Source organism: Narcine bancroftii, chromosome 5 (genome assembly GCF_036971445.1).
Source record: "Narcine bancroftii isolate sNarBan1 chromosome 5, sNarBan1.hap1, whole genome shotgun sequence".
Taxonomy (NCBI): Eukaryota; Metazoa; Chordata; class Chondrichthyes; order Torpediniformes; family Narcinidae; genus Narcine; species Narcine bancroftii.
Window position 1 is genome coordinate 117,594,424 of NC_091473.1, and position 17,541 is coordinate 117,611,964.

The 17,541-nt window shown below is 43.2% G+C and overlaps 1 protein-coding gene across 1 annotated transcript in view; it reads left to right on the forward strand.

Moving 5' to 3' along the window:
* zswim5 (zinc finger, SWIM-type containing 5) overlaps nucleotides 1–17,541 on the forward strand; it is a 335,357-nt gene that overhangs the window by 207,885 nt on the left and 109,931 nt on the right. The window contains exons 3-4 of the mRNA XM_069938867.1: nucleotides 6,993–7,141; nucleotides 12,072–12,222. Of these exons, the coding sequence (XP_069794968.1) occupies nucleotides 6,993–7,141; nucleotides 12,072–12,222 (300 nt within the window). The remainder of the gene's footprint in view (nucleotides 1–6,992; nucleotides 7,142–12,071; nucleotides 12,223–17,541) is intronic.

Here is a 17,541-nt window from a genome sequence, read left to right on the forward strand (position 1 = left end):
TATTTTTTTAAAAATCTTGTTCCATGGGAAAGCAAACTGTTAGCTTTAGCTGGCCTGTATTTCTTTTGTGACTCCAGGCAAGTAAGCCTGCACTCTTGCAACTTACAGGAAAAGCCACTATGTTAGTACTCTAAAAATTGTCTCTCACAAATTATTAAAATATAATTATAAATTAACGGGTAGAGTTCAAAAACTGCCCTTTGAGAATGCTTGGCAAACCACTCAGCTCTATCAATATTCACCACATCGACTTCAGTAGTTCAAGAAACCCCTTTTTACCTCAGCTTTCTCGATGGTACTAAACATGATAAATCTTCATATTGAGGAATTGAATGGTAACTTTGTAAATGACCAGAATAGCCATGTTCTCCTTGGTAGGTGATTGATTGTACTTTATTTGGAAAAGATCTTTGTTTTTTTTAAACTGGATTTGCCAGTTGAATTTTCTTGCATATGTTGATGTTAAGCCATTGGTGAACACTGAAGGCTGATCTCAGAGTGGGAGGTAGCGTCAATAAACTCAAGGAAGGAAAATGGTAGAATATAATTAAGATCTATACAAACTGGGAAGGGTGAGATGGGGGAAAGCTCGTGGGGCATCACTACAGGAATTCCTCCAAGAAGTCACCAAGACCCACCCATCTTCCTTCCAAGATGTTTGCTGACGATTGAACAATCTTCAGTTTGATTGGCAGTCTCTGAGCAAATAAAGTAATCCATTCCTAGATGCAGGAAAATCTAAACATTCAGGCATGGATTCATAAGTGGCAAGTAGCAGTCCCACCTAAAGAGTTCCAGACATTAGCCATTTCCAGTGAGAGTAACGTCGAAGTACTCGAGATGGCAGAGGTCGACAGCATCGAGTCCACGCTGCTGAAGATCCAGCTGCGCTGGATGGGTCACGTCTCCAGAATGGAGGACCATCGCCTTCCCAAGATCGTGTTATATGGCGAGCTCTCCACTGGCCACCGTGACAGAGGTGCACCAAAGAAAAGGTACAAGGACTGCCTAAAGAAATCTCTTGGTGCCTGCCACATTGACCACCGCCAGTGGGGTGATAACGCCTCAAACCGTGCATCTTGGCGCCTCACAGTTCGGCGGGCAGCAACCTCCTTTGAAGAAGACCGCAGAGCCCACCTCACTGACAAAAGGCAAAGGAGGAAAAACCCAACACCCAACCCCAACCCACCAATTTTCCCCTGCAACTGCTGCAACCGTGTCTGCCTGTCCCGCATCGGACTTGTCAGCCACAAACGAGCCTGCAGCTGACGTGGACTTTTTACCCCCTCCATAAATCTTCGTCCGCGAAGCCAAGCCAAAGAAAAAAGAAGAAATCCAACCACCTACCCTTGATGTTCAATTGCATTGCAATCCTCCATCATCAATCGCCAGTAGGCCTCCATTGACCAGATGGTCATCAAAATCAGCCACGAATTGTGGCTAATAGTGAAGATCAGAAGCTCAGTGACCTGTGGCAATTGATTTGCCTCATCATACCTAAAATCCTTCCCGCCATTGACAAGCCACAAGTCAAGAGCATATTGGAATGCCCTCCATTTTTCTGCCCATGCTTAAATGCCTAGTGCTAATAACTCTCAAGAAACTCATAACAAACCATCCATCTAATAGGCACTCCATTAATCATCCTGATTAATTTTCTCTGTCACTGGTGCACATTTGTGGCAATGTATAGTGTTTATAAAATTCTACTGCCATGAGCAAAAGAAAAATCAATCTGGTGGGGGAATTCAGTTATTCGATCAGCTTTAATGGGAGAGGGGAGATGGCAGGTATCATGAGGACAGGGTGGGAGAAGATGGATAGGGTCCAGTTGAGGATTGATGAACCAGGGAAGGGAGAAGGATGGCAAACATATTGGGAGGCCAAGAGGTTGAGTTCATGAGAGAGAGGTATGCAAGAAAAAAGGAGGGTCAGGTAGAGGAAGTTAAGTTATAGAGGGTGAAGCTGGAGAGTGATAGATGGAAACAAATGCTACCAGAACTGGAATTTAATAACTATGGAAGATGATAATGAATATACAGTATACTGGAAACTATTAGGTGAAAGTTGAAGGAACGATTGGACTAAATGCAACCAAAGTGGGAGAGGATCCTGTTGATGAAATGTGGGTAGGAGAGTATGGAACCAGTCGGGGAAGGGGTGAGAATGAATTGAGCTAGGTGGGGGATAAGGAAAGAAATCAAAAATGGGGTGGGGGGGAGAACAAAAGTTGATCGAAAGCAAATATGGCTTTTTACCTGAAATTGGAAAATTCTACCTTCGTACCTTTTAAGCTATAGACTACCTAGGTGTTGGGCCTCATTCTGGCAATGAAAAAGTCCAAAGATGAACAAGTTGATATGGGATGAGAGTTAAAATGGCATGCAACCAAGAAGATGAGAGGGTCATTGCAACAGACTATAGGTCCTCTGTGAAACAATCCCCAAGTTTGCTCTTGGTCTCAGTAACATAGAGGAGGCAAGATTGGGAGCACAGAATGTGAAAACCACTGTTTTAATCGTACCTCATTGACTCATTATGTGCATGGTTTCAGAACTCCAAAGGAAATGGGCCAATGACAATTTTTCTCAAGCAAAATATTTCAGTAGCAATTGGGTCTAGAGCAGTGCTTCTCAACCTTTCTCCCCCACTCACCTACCACCTATCACCTTAAGTAAATCCTTTCTAATCACAGAGCACTCTGGCATAGGGATTACTTAAGGTGGTAGGTGAGTGGAAAGAAAAAGTTTGAAAACCATTGTGTTAGATGAATGCCATAGAATATAGTTGTCTCTCCTGTACTACCGTTATTTGCTAAAGTTATTTGACCGCATTTCACAAATCTGCAACCTCTAAAACCATCAAGGGATTGTGTTCACTTCTGGTCACCTCAATATAGGAAGGATGTAGAGGAGATTTACCAGGATGTATCAGGAAATAACTAGAGCTTTTCTCTTAATAGAGGTATACAGGTATATAATGTTTGGGACAAATGCATTTTTTCCCCTTTATTTGCCCCTGTGCTCCACTGTTTTAAATTTGTAATCAAACAATTCACATGTGATTAAAGTGCGCATTCCAGATTTTATTCGAGATTATTTGCACACATTTAGTTTGACCATGTAGAAATTACAGCACTTTTTATGTATATATATATATAGTTCCCTCATTTCAGAACACCATAATGTTTGGGACCTTTTTCCAAAGCCAAGAACTAAAAAATTATGACCAAGTCAGTCACCTGATCTAAATCCAATTGAGCATGCTTTCCATATGGTGAAGAGAAAACTTCAGGAGACAAGCCTCCGAAACATGCCGGAGCTGAAGATTGTGGCAGTAGAGGCCAGAGCAGATACTCAGCACCTGGTGACGTCTATGAATCACAGACATTAAGCAGTCATTGCAAGCGAGGGATATGCAACAAGGTAGTGAACATGACTACTTTAATATACATTCCATTGCTATGTCCCAAATATTATGGTGTCCTGAAATGAGGGACGACGTATGAAAAGGGCTGTAATTTCTGCAAATACCCCTTAATAAAATCTGGAATGTGAACTTTAATCATGCAAATTGTTTGATGACAAATTTAAATTGGAGCACAAAGGCAAATCAAGGAAAAATATGTGTCTTTCTCTCAAACATAATGGAGGGCCCTGAATGATTACGGGGGGCAGGCGGCACCTTTATCCCAGGGCAACAGCCGCAAATACTGAAGAACATCAGTTTAATGTGAATAGAGGAAAGTTCAAGGGAGATGTCAGAGATACGTGTTTTTTTTTTAACACGGTGGCGGGTGCCTAGAATTGCTAGAGGTGGTGCTGGAAGCAGGTACAAGAGGGAAATAGGCATATGGACATCAGAAAAATAGGTGATGGATATGAGATGGAGAAAAAAATTAGGTGGTTGTGGAGGTGGATTCAATAGGTCAACACAACATTGTGGGTGGAAGGACCTGTACTGTGCTGTAAAGTTCTACATTCTGGTCACAAACTTGTCCAACTTGCACACTATTCTTACTTGGAAATATTTTGCCAGACCTTAATTTTGTTGTGTCTAAATCGTGGAACACTGCCCAACAGCAGCAAGAATGTACCTTTTGAGTCGGCAGCATTTTAACAAGATGGTACATCACTACCTTCTCGCGGGCAATGCCTGGATCATGAAAGTGTGTCTTCCATGGGAGTGAAAGTTGAAAGTCTGCAGACACCGTGAATGAAGTAAAAGCACAAATCTAGAGAAATCCATCAGGTCAAACAGTGTACTTCATATAGCAAAGGTGTTTTGAGCTTGAGTCCCTTAATTACCTTCATGCAGTCTTTGCAGTTCTTGCATTAGTTTAAAAAAAATATTGGTTTCTTAGGGAAAATCTGGAAAGCTTTATTATTAAAATTACACATTTTGTGGGTGATTTTATTTTTTTTAAATCTCCTTAATTATAAGGGCAACAATTTTCTTTATCCTTATTATTCATTCAGACATTACTTTCACCTGATTCTGTCATTCTCCTGAACTTTGTTGTTCATGCTTCACCCTTGACAGTAAATGCTGCACCATTATTCAGGAGTCCGTGCCGTCCAAGCTGGCTGCTTCTTATTGTTTCTTAACAGCTAGAGGAGTCCATTTACCACCAAAGTCTCATTTTCCAAGGATTTGGGGTGTGTGTCATTCTTCTCCACTCTCACGTAGCTGATACGCTACGTTGGTGTCCCCAACAGGTCTAACCAGCATTTGGACACAAAGATGACTGATCAAGCGGAAACAGCAACCATCTCTCTCTCTCAGCTTCCAACCTTCTAGGTGTCGCAGCCACATGTGTGGTTTGAGCAAGACGAGGCTCAGTTCCAGCTTCGCCGATGACACCCGCTACTTCTACATCATGAGCACCCTCAATCAGGATGCAGCACAGGGTAATGCACCATATATTGACCAAGGGGGTCCCCGGCTCCACGCCAGCGCATGCCGACTCCCACCCAAGATGCTCAGCCTGGTGAAGGAGGAGTTTAAGAAAATGGAGGAGCTGGGGATTGTGTAGCACTCCAACAGTCCCTGGCCCTCTCCCCTCCACATGGTGCCTAAATTAGCAGGGGTTGGAGACCATGACATGACTACCGCTGCCTCAACAAGGCCACCCCGCCTAACAAATATCCCATGCCCCACATCCAAAATGTTGCCACCAACCTGCACGGGTGTCCTCCAAGATGGATCTAATCCAGGGGTACCACCAAATCCCAGTTGACTCCCAGGATGCCTCCAAGACCACAATCATAACCCCCTTTGGCTTGTTTGAATTTCTCTGCATGTCCTTTCGTCTTAAGAATGCGGCACAAACCTTTCAAAGGCTGATGGACACAGTGGGCTGGGACCTCCCAGTTTGCGTTCATCTATCTGAACGATATCCTTGTCGCCAGCCACAGCTGCAAGGACCACGCAGCCTACCTGAGACAACTGTGCACCTGCTTGAGTGAGTTTAGACTGAAAATTAACCCCACGAAATGCCAGTTTGGTCTGGACACCATCGACTTCCTGGGGCACAGGATTAACAGACACAGGGTTATACCCCTCCCCAAGAAGGTTGAGATGGTCCAGCACTTCGCTAAGGCATGCACGGTAAAAAGGCTGCAGTAATTCGCTGATATGATAAACTTTTACCACAGGTTCATATTGGCAGCGGCACGCATCACGCGCCCCCTCTTCACGCTGATGACGGGGCAAGTTAAAAGATATTACTTGGGACGATGAGTCTTCCAGGGCATTCCAGAACACCAAAGATGCGCTGGCCAACGCCACCCTCCTGGCCCACCCCAGACTGGAGGCACCTACCGCCCTGACAGTTGGTGCCTCCAGCTCAGCATTAGGGGGCGAGCTAGAACAACTCATCAAGGGCCAGCGGTGACCCTTGGCCTTTTTCAGCAGGCACCTCCGCCCTGTGGAGCTCAAATACAGCGCTTTCACCGAGAGCTACATGGAGGCGCTAGGTTTTCATGAGGAGGGGCACACACAGACCACCCTTACAATGAATGACCCTACAAGGTCATTAGAGGCAATGATTTCACCTTCGTCCTTGACATTGGTGGTAAGGAGGAGACTTTTACTGTCGACTGCCTGAAATCAGCATGTCTGAACTGTGATGACCCGGTCTCCACTCCTCCCCAAAGACGCAGGGGTAGATCACCTAAGGCTACGGACAATGGCCCAGTCACCGGATCTAGGGGAAAGGCTGTATCGCGGCCCTCACACGGAGATATGGACCGGTCCACAAAATGGCCAACGAACGCGGCGACCGTGAGGACCTGGGGGTGACACTGGCCATCAACCCAGGTGACCTCTGCATGGTGGGAGGATGGGGAACTCTGGTGGGAATGCTGGTCAATCCTGGACCAGCACTCTGATGATGCGGGGCCCTGACACAGCCCGATGGCTAGAGCAATAAATCAGTCTAAATTTTCAAGGCTTTGATGTGCGTGTCGTTCTTCTCCAGGCTCGCGTAGTGTGGTTGCTACAATGCGATATTTTCATCAGGAGCTTGTTCCATGGATTCCATCTACATCTCCTGCTCCCCAGGGAAGCAGTCAATGTACTGAAAGATTATTATACCCTGGGTTTCCATCCACCCATCAGGTAGAAGTCTTGTGTATGAAAACCAGAACCAACAGGATTAAAGACAGTTTCTTCCCCACAGCCATCAAGCTTCTGAATGGAACACACAGCAGTGCCCGCATGCGGCCCCGTGCTTGGCGTTGACCTTTTTTATTTAAATCCCATTCCCTATAAATTGTGTTTGTAATGCTCAAGACAACCTGTTGGTCTGCACAGCTGAACCCATCTCTCTGTAATAGGTATTTTGTGTCAAATAAACGTAAATATTCCTTCATCTTAATTATTCACTGAGCCGTGTAGAAGCTTAATGACCATGTTTAGATATTTCTTGTTGTTGAATGTACATTCTGAAGATTCAGTCTTGTTATTCACCTATTTTCTGTTTTCTTTAGGTGCCCCTGATCCAACAGCAGGTGCCAGCATTGATGATGAGAATTGCTGGCACCTTGATGAAGAGCAGGTTCGAGAGCAAGTCAAGCAGTTCCTGTCACAAGGAGGATACTACGGGTCTGGCAAGCAACTAAATTCCATGTTCGCTAAGGTGAGATGCTTTGCATGAAAATTATGATGCCCAGCCACTACTGTCTAAAAGAGAATGTGGTCAGAGATGCATTCATCTCTTGGATATATCCGTAATTCTTCTGGAGTTATAATTTAACACTACTTGTAATTTAAGCAGCTGGGACAGTTTATTAAACGTAATAAATAAACACAAGATTCAGCAGGTGCTGGAATTGGGAGCAAAAGAAATAAACTGCTGGAGGAACTCAGCGGATCAGGCAGCATCTGTGGATGGAAAGAAAGGTCAACGTTTTGGGTTTTAACCCCACATTAGGACTGAGATGGCCAGTCCATAGAGGGGAGCAGTGAGGCAGGAGCTGACCAGTGATCGATGAATTCAAGTGTGGTGGGATCCAGGTGAAAATGGAGATGGACTGAGGGAGGAAAGGGTGGAGGTAATGTCATAGGCTGGGGAGGTGACGCAACGGCAATAAAGGGCTGCAGATGATGGAGTGCGATTTGAAAGGATGAGTGGAACCCGATCTGGGAGGGCTGGTGGGCAAATAAGGATAATAGGGGGAGCAGACAAAGGAACCAGTGTGGGTGTGTATTAGCAGTAGGGAACAGGAGATCTGAAGGTGGGTTCGAAAGGAAGGGACTGTGGAAAGAACTGGGTGGATCAGAAGGAGAGGTGAAGGTGCCAAGGAAGAGTGGGTGACCTGAAATTGAAGGATGTTCATGCTTTTGGGTGAGGATGTCCATGGAAGAATAAGATGCTGTGACAATAAATTGTATTGTTTAGTGGAATAAGTCAATGTGGCAAATAGTGTGGCAAATAGCTTGCAAGGGCTCTGATTCACCCAGATACTCCCTCCCCCCACCCTTCTTCTCCCTCTCTATTTCCCTTCTCCCTCTCTTTCCTTCTTCCCCTCTCTTTCCCTTCTTCCCCTATCTTTCCCTTCTTCCCCTCTCTCTTTCCCTTCTTCCTCTCTCTCTTTCCCTTCTTCCCCCTCTCTTTCCCTTCATCCCCCTCTCTCTTTCCCTTCTTCTCCCTCTCTCTTTCCCTTCTTCTCCCTCTCTCTTTCCCTTCTTTCCCTCTCTCTTTCCTTCCCCCCTCTTTCCCTTCTTCTCCCTCTCTCTTTCCCTTCTTCTCCCTCTCTCTTTCCTTTCTTCTCCCTCTCTCTTTCTCTTCTTCCCCTCTCTCTTTCCCTTCTTCCCCTCTTTCCCTTCTTTCCCCCTCTCTCTTTCCCTTCTTCTCCCTCTCTCTTTCCCTTCTTTCCCTCTCTCTTTCCTTCCCCCTTTCCCTTCTTCTCCCTCTCTTTCCCTTCTTCTCCCTCTCTCTTTCCTTTCTTCTCCCTCTCTCTTTCCTTCCCCTTTCTTTCCATTCTCCCTCTCTCTTTCCCTTTTTCCCCCTCTCTCTTTCCCTTCCCCTCTCTCTTTCCCTTCTTCCCCTATCTTTCCCTTCTTCCCCTCTCTCTTTCCCTTCTTCCCCTCTTTCCCTTCTTTCCCCCTCTCTCTTTCCCTTCTTCTCCCTCTCTCTTTCCTTTCTTCTCCCTCTCTCTTTCCCTTCTTCTCCCTCTCTCTTTCCCTTCTTCCCCTCTCTCTTTCCTTCCCCTTTCTTTCCATTCTCCCTCTCTCTTTCCCTTTTTCCCCCTCTCTCTTTCCCTTCCCCTCTCTCTTTCCCTTCTTCCCCTCTCTCTTTCCCTTCTTCCCCTCTCTCTTTCCCTTCTTCCCCTCTCCCTTTCCCTTCTTCTCCCTCTCTCTTTCCTTTTTTCCCCCTCTCTCTTTCCCTTCCCCTCTCTTTCCCTTCTTCCCCTCTCTCTTTCCCTTCTTCCCCCTCTCTTTCCCTTCTTCCCCTCTCTCTTTCCCTTCTTCTCCCTCTCTCTTTCCCTTCTTCCCCTCTCTCTTTCCCTTCTTCTCCCTCTCTCTTTCCTTCCCCTTTCTTTCCATTCTCCCTCTCTCTTTCCCTTTTTCCCCCTCTCTCTTTCCCTTCCCCTCTCTCTTTCCCTTCTTCCCCTCTCTCTTTCCCTTCTTCCCCTCTCTCTTTCCCTTCTTCCCCTCTCTCTTTCCCTTCTTCTCCCTCTCTCTTTCCCTTCTTCTCCCTCTCTCTTTCCTTCCCCTTTCTTTCCATTCTTCCCCTCTCTCTTTCCCTTCTTCTCCCTCTCTCTTTCCCTCCCTCCATCCCCCCTTGCTCCCTGTCTTCCCCCATTTCTTTCCCTTCCACTACCTGCTCCAAAATACTGATCACCCACACCCTCCTCCCACTGGTTCTCCTGTCCCCTCCCACTTCTGTTACCATTTCCCCACCCCTATCTTGGATTCTACCCATGACAGATTTCTTATTTATCTCAAGAAACTAATTGCTAACAATTACAGAAATTAGGATTTGCATATTGGAAGTAAAACACAAAAATATGTAGACCCTCTGGTTGAAGTAAGCATATAACGCTGGAGAAACTCAACAGGTCGAATAGTGTCCTTTTTCTAGCAAAGATAAAACTACATAACCGACGTTTTGAGATTGAGCCCTTCATTAAAATATATTGATGAAGGACTCAATCCTGAAATGTCAGTTAGGTATCTTTATCTTTGCTATATAAAGGACACTTTGATCTACTGAGTTTCTCCAGCATTGTGTTCATAACTTGGATTTCCATATGATGGTTTTGTTTCTAAAAAAAAATCAGACCTTCTATTGCTTAGCATCACAGCACTTTTTCCTGTTGACTATATATTAACTATTATTCTGACCGTAGCAGAAAATACATATTTGATGGAATTGCACAAGCTACATTTACAGAAAGACATGAGGTGTACAGGAAAGGTTGATACAGATATTAGGCAAACGTAGACAAACAGGCTAGATTGGTCAGCATGGACAAATTGTGCTGAAGGGCCCGTTTCTGTGCTGTAGAATTCTTTGACTAAGTGCAGAACAGAGGATCAATCTGAAAGTTAGTTATAGGCAACAACCCCTGAGACATGAATCACATTTACGAGAAATGTGCTCAAGCAGTTCATGAAGGTCAGCTGAGCTCCAGCAGCTTTCTAACTTCCTTTAAAAACATCCATTGTAGAACTTGCCAGTCTAGATTTCCTCAGCTTTATTTTTTTTGTTTAAGAAGAGGAATGTGTGATTTGCTGGCTGGCCCATGTTGGAGTACTCCTGTAAGCTGGGAGGTGGGAGGCGACATTACAAAGGCAGATTTTTAAGCTTCTCTTTAAGAAATGGTTTCTCACGTAACTCAAAGTACTAGGCATTGCTGCTAGGGGAAATAAATATTAAATAAACACATGCACTCACATTGATTCACTCAGACACACTAACTTTCATCCCATGTAACTTCAGAATTACTTTAAAGCAGGTTTGGGAGAGGTAATGGCTGCTCTTCTGTTCTATTAACTGGAAATGTAGATTTGCAGCCCTGTTAGTGTAGTGGTTATTACAGCGCCTATGACCCGGGTTCAAATCTGGCGCTGTCTGTAAGAGTTTATACTTTCTCCCCATGTCTGCGTGGATTTCCTAAGGGTGCCCTGGTTTCCTCCCACTCTTCAAAACGTACTGGCTTTGTAGGTTAGTTAATTGGGGGAAATTGGGCAGCTCGGATCATGGCATGGAAGGGCCAGTTACCATGCTGTATGCCTAAAAAAATCAGGACAAATAAACAAGTGGAAAGTGTTTCTCAATCAGGGGCTGTGCATTGCTGTTGAATGTTTACAAATCTACTATCATTATTGCTGATGTCCACTTGCATTGATTTAATCTGGAGCCTGGACTTTTTAAGATGAATTGATTCTGAATATTTGGAACAACACAGAATGTGAAAAAGATCCAATCTCATGGGTATAATCCCATATTCTTGGAATGTGGCGAAAGAATGAGAAATTGCTCTCGTCTTCCTTAAGAGAAGGATTACAAAACCCTCCTTCACTGAACACCACCATTAACTTCCATGTTGTTCCTTATTCACCACCAGTTATATGGGTTTTGTATTGGCCAACATCCAATTTTGGAAAGATCAAATGCATCAAGATTTCATGGAGATAGAGAGTTCAACAGTATGAAAATGCCCTTCAGCCCAACTTGTCCATGCCGACCAAGTAGGCCCATTTGCCCATATTCCTCTGAACCTTTCATATCCATGCACCTTTCACAATGTCTTTTGAATATTACAATTGGTCTTGCTTCTACTATTTCTCTGGCAGTTTGTTCACTCTCTGTGTGTAACAAAAATAGTGCCGTCAGGTCCCTTTTGAATCTTTCCCCTTCACCATAAATCCATGTCCTCTAGTCTTAGTTTCCCCTACCTTGGGAAAAATGTCTGAGTATTTACATTATCTATGCCTCTCATTATTTTCATCCATCTTTATAACATTCCTCCCCCTCCTCCCACCCCCTATCCGCCATCCTCCTTTAACCTTCTGTGCTCCAGGAATAAAAGTCCCAACCCATCCAGCTACTCTTTATAATTCAAATAACTGTCTTGGTAATATTCTCATAAATAATTTCAGCCCCCTTTCCACCATAGTGATGATATTTCCCATAGCTAGGTGATCAGAGCTGTGCACAATACTCCAATTCTCACTTGTCTGCTGTCTTGAACAGAAATTGTGTTTTGCAGTCATTAAACAACAGGAGCATTATCTTTCATCTCTGTGTCTAGCTTTTTATAGGTTTCATTGGGTGTCATGCCTTCTACAAGTTGCCACCTCATGTGCTGATGGGAAAATTACCTGATCGTTTTGCATAATAATCTTGTGCAGTGTTGATTGTGTTAACTACTTATTTAATTTTTCACATTACTTCTGTCATTTTGGTATTTTTTTCCCCGTGAAACATTCTTTGTGTTTTCTTCTTTTTCGTAACCTGAGCGTCATTAAAACAAATTGGCTTCAAAGAGAATTGGAGATCACTTGCTGCAGAAGTGGTTCTCTGGATCGACCTCAAATTTCACTTCTGATTGGTGTAGGTACGAGAAATGCTGAAGATGAGGGACTCAAATGGTGCCAGGATGTTGACGTTAATAACAGAACAGTTCATGGCTGACCCACGGCTCTCTCTCTGGAGGCAACAAGGCACAGGCATGACTGACAAATGCCGACAGCTATGGGATGAGCTGGGTAAGTGTTTTGAGGGAAAGGCAAACCTTGCCTTAGGAACTCACAAGTTGATCTTTTGCCATACTGCTTTTGATTACAAACTTGACCAGGTATCCAATTATATTTATGATTCAGAAAAGATACTGTATAAAATAGGATATGAAATAAAGCAATAAGGACAGCTTCCAATTTTAAAAGCATAGAGCAGATATGTCAACATCTTTAAATTTAAAAGACAGATTATCTACCTTAGATTTGTACTTTTCAGCTCCAAAGACGAGCATTTTAATAATATTGGAAAGAAGTTAACAGAGAGGAAAGGAAGGAAGTGGAAACAGCCACATTGATACAGAGGTGTGGATGACAGGCAGCAGAACGCTTCATTTAATTTATTTGATCACCTCAAGATTAGCAGTGAAAAGAACAGAGATGAAAAGGGGGAAAAGAAGATGAATAGGCATGCAAATAAATTCCTATAAAATGAAGGGAATTAGACAAAAGGAGCAAGAGTCTCAGCCCAAAGTGTGGACCATTCCTTTCCTTCCACAGATGCCCAACCTACGAAGTTCCTCCAGCATTTAAGCTTCCTTTAAAGGTGCAATGAAGGTACTGTAAACAATAGCAGTCAAGTGAAATGTAATGTATTCACCAGAGGTAGGCAGAGGAAAGACAAAACCATTCTATGGGCTCAATTAGCACAGAATTTGGATGAAGATTCTCCTGTAGAAATATCAGCCTCTCCTCCTACATGCTGTCAAACCCTCCCCCATCAGACAATCTCCAGGCTACAAAGGAAATGAAGGATGGTTAAGATTTGAAGGCACTGAAGTGACTGTTGAGATCGCTGACTGGAGATTGCCCAGCTGAAAGATGAGAGGTTCTCTAAATATTCTTTGTACTTTCTTAGGATGGGATGAATGTGAATATATAGATGCTTAATAATGAAAAATAATAATTTACAAAAGTTGGAAGCAAGAAAGTTGGAGAAACAGGATTGAGTACCAAAGGTTGAGAGTACATTATGTGAATGGAAAGACTTTTAAATCTCATACTGCTCCTTGCTGATGTGATATGCTCTATTTATTTCCCATTTCTGCACTAGAAAATGTGCATGACTAGTAATATTAATAAAAGGAATCTATAACAAAATAAAGTGTATGGATCAGATTTATTGTCAGAGTACATACATGACATCACATACAACCTTGAGATTCTTTTTCCTGTGAGGCAGGCAGAATTACCACTTATCGGTAGTGGGAAAGAAGAAAAACTGCACAATGTACACATGTAAATAAATATAAGCAAGTAATTGTGATACTGAGAGGAGAATAAAAAGCAATAAAGTGCAAATGTAGGAGTCCTGATTGAGTTTGTTGTTGAGGAGTCTGATGGTGGAGGGGTAGCAGCTGTTGCTGAACCTGGTAATGCGAGCTTGTGATACCTAAACCTCTTTCCTGATGGTAGCAGTGAGTGCTGGGTGTGTGCTGGGCGGTGAGGATCCTTGATGATTGCTCCTGCTTTCCAACGGCAGTGTTCCCTGTAGATGTTCTCGATGGTGGGGAGGGTTTTGCCTGTGATGTCCTGAGCTATGTCCACTACTTTTTGGAGGGCTTTACGCTTGGGGGGGGGGTATTGGTGTCCCTATACCAAACTGTGATGCAGCTGGTCAGCACACTTTCATTTAGTTCATTCCATGAAGATAAACTGTGGGGATTTCTGCCAATCTTATTTTGGTTTATACCTTTAGATATTGATATTTGTCCTTGTTATTATGCATTCACTTTTAAAACTGTTGGTTAGAGATCACCTGAAAGATGGATGTTATCCAGAATTCTCACACTCATAATTTGAAAATGTTCAATTCCAATGACGATATATCTGGGAATGGTGGAGCTGCAGACGATACTGTCCATCATATTCATTTTGAAAGATTATTATACATCAGGAAGAGTTGGTTAACAATTCTCTTCATCCCCTCTGTTCAAACAATCAGAATAAATAAAGGGGAATGGGCAGAAGTGTTGGATTTCATTTTCAGATTACCTTTGATAAAATACAACAAGAAGGGTTATTGAACAGAGCACGTGGGATTGAGAATTGTTTTGTGGACAGAAGTAAAGAAAAATCAAAATAATTGCCATGTGCTGGAAAAAACTCAGCATCTGTAAAAAAAAAAGAAACAGTTCAGGTCTGGGACCCTTCATTAGAACTGAGAAAATGAGACACAAGAAGGATGATGGATGGCACTAATGGATTTTTTTTTTTGTAAAAGCCTGAACTAATGGAGCAGTTAAGATGATGTTAACCTTTATCTTTGTGAGGTGTTGCTAATGTTAGTTGGTGTAATTTGTATAGTCCAACTAAACAAAGAAAATTGGGAAAGGTTTAAAAAAAAATGGGCTGTTCTCCTACAGCAAGGAAGAATGTGTTACCGTAAGATGTTCTATAGGCTCCAATGTATCCCAAGTGAAGATGGCGCTTGCATTGGCCTTAAGCAATGCAAGAGGCCACCGAACCTGGCAGTGGTATGGGATATTAAACTGGAAAGCCACAGAGATCTCAAAGCCATCCCTGCCTTCTGAATACATGTTCTCTGACAAGTGATCACCTGATCTGTGAGTGGTTTCTTCTTTCTTGAGATCACAGTGTGATCAAAAAATGCACTACACAAGATTGGAAGAGTTGCAAATAAATTGTTGCTTCACCTGAAAAGACTGTTTGGGTCCCTGGGTGGTGAAAGAGAACAGGCGTCAGGGAATGTGCTGTACAATGGGGACTGTTAAAGGAGGAAGCAAGCAGAACAGGGAGTCACAAAGGAAGTTTCTGACGTCATTCCCCATCAAAATGCTGTAAGGGGAAGGATGAAAATCCTTGTTGGAGTTGGCAGCAACTGCAAAAGATAATGCGTTGAATGCAGAGGCCTGTTGGATCGAAAACTCCTTTTTGTTCTGTTCAGGGGGAAAAACAGGGTGAGAGCAGAGATGCAGGAAATGGATGAGATGCAGTAAAGGGTTCTGTCAACCTGAGTGGAGGGGAAGCCACAAACATAAAAGGAAAACATTTCCGAGGCATCAGTGCAGAGTGGCTCAACTTTGGTGCAAATGCAATGGGAGGCTGAGGAAGAGAGAATAATATTGGATGTTTACAGGAGGTAGATGGGAAGATTTTAAGTGAGGCAAACATAGGGCCTGTGGGCCTACTGTGTATGTTGGTGACTCATCTATCATGTGAGATCAAAATAGATCCTGAAAGGAAGGAGATGGATCAGGTGAAGATAAGAGCAAGTTAGAAAATAGCTCCAAAGGTGATGAAATTTTTGAATACTGTAAGATTTAGCACCATTTCATTTGCTGATGTACTGGACAAAACACTGGGTGAGCAGACATGAATAACAAAAATTGATTTACATTTCCAACAAAATGACAGATGTAGCTCAGGCCATTCGTTGCCACTTTGATCTGGAGAAAGTGATAGAAGTTGAAGTTGATTTATGTGAGGACACATTTATCCAGGTAAATGAGTGTATTGGTGGAGGGGAACTCATTAGGTCCTCCATTTTTCCAGATGCAGTTGCAGATGTTGAATGATAGCACACCCATGGTGAAGATGAACCAGGCAATCAGAAACTATTGAAGTGACAGAGGGCATCTGAAATGTGATTTGTCGGGACCAGCGAAGATGAGAAAGGTCAATGGGTGGATCAAAAGTTCTGGACAGATCCTAAATAAGTACTTATCTAAGTATAGCTCATGTCTAGTGGGGTGTTGTAGGGATGAGTGCTGGCATCAGGCTGTTCACAATCTATATCAACAATACAGATGTGTAATGTAACCAAGCTGGGTGGCAGTGAGAGTTATGAGGAGAATATGGACAGTCTATGTGAAAGGGTGAGAATGTGACCATGAAATATAACGTGAAAGGAATCAACCACTTTGGCAGAGAAAAATATGGAAAGCCAGAGTATTTTTTTAAATGGTGAGGGGTGTGGGTCTTCAAAGGTACCTCCATAATCTTACATCCCTAATAGTTACTATGGAAGAACAGCAAGCAATTAGAAAGGCAAATAGTTGGTTGGCATTTGTTCCAAGAGAATTTGAATCAATGTATCCTATTGAAATGAGATTGGGCCTCTACTGAGACCACACCTGTGTACAGTTCAGGTCTTGCTTCCCAGAGAAGGAATTCTTTGCAATAGAGAAACTCGATGTGAGTTCACCAGATTGAATCCTGGGAGGAGGTTAGGGTTAGGGATAGTGGTTTGTCCGATAATGTGATGTTAAGCAGACTGGCAGTATATTCTCTTCAGTTTAGAAGAATGTGGACTAACTTGATTAAAACATACAATAGCCATAAAAGGGTTGTCAGGGTAAATATTTGTCCTGGTTGACATACAGTATTGAGAAGTAAGAGCTTCAACAAGGCATCAACCATTTTACCTTGAAATTAGAAGATTTCTCCACTCAGAGGGAAGTGTTACGAGTCCAGAGGACCCCAAAACCCAGCAGCAATAGATATGCACCACGACAAAGGGTTACTTAAACAAAAGTTGCTTTTAATTATCTTTGAACATGAAAATAGAATCAAACTTTAACTTATCTCTATTGACTCACTTAACCTACTTAAACCCCTTCTAATTCTAAGCACATGTTTGTGTAATGTGTGTGTAAGTTCAGCAAAGTTCTTTGGTTCGCAGTCCAATCTCACTGGTGTTAGGCAATGCTTACACTGTGCACATAATGAAGTTCACCAGGCTTTGGTGCTTAACAGGTAAATGGTTACCACTCAGAAGGGTTCTTGTTGGTTTTCAGAGAGAGAGTTTTACTTGTTCTAGGACATCCACAACTGATTCCTTTTTAATCAGACACTCCAGTGTCTTGCTGATGAAACTTGCCCCCTCAGGGTTCTCCAGATGATAATCTCTTTCTTTCAGGTCACCACAGAGTTCCTTTCTGTTTCACCTATATCAAGGGAAACACTGGACAGCTAGTCCTCTCTTTTGGCCAGGCCGTCCTCTAAAGCTTCCCAACTTGTCCCTCTGGAACCAATGTCTATCTCTCTCCTCTCTCTCTCTATCTCTCCACCCCCGCCCCCCACCAACTCTGAGAGTAAAGCCTGTTTTTTTCCGCTGCTCTCTGCCTGCCAAGATCACATGACCTTCCAGACAGTAAGTTCTGTTTTCCAGACAAAGCTGCCACTGCCTGTTGTTACGTTTGTTGCCTTTTGCAAATAACAGTCCATCATGAGTCTGAGCCCTTTTGCAAAATCTCCTGCAAACATTTAAAGTGTTTGTGGGTGACCTGCTCTAACAAGCCTTTCCCAATTTATCTCCCAAACTCTTGT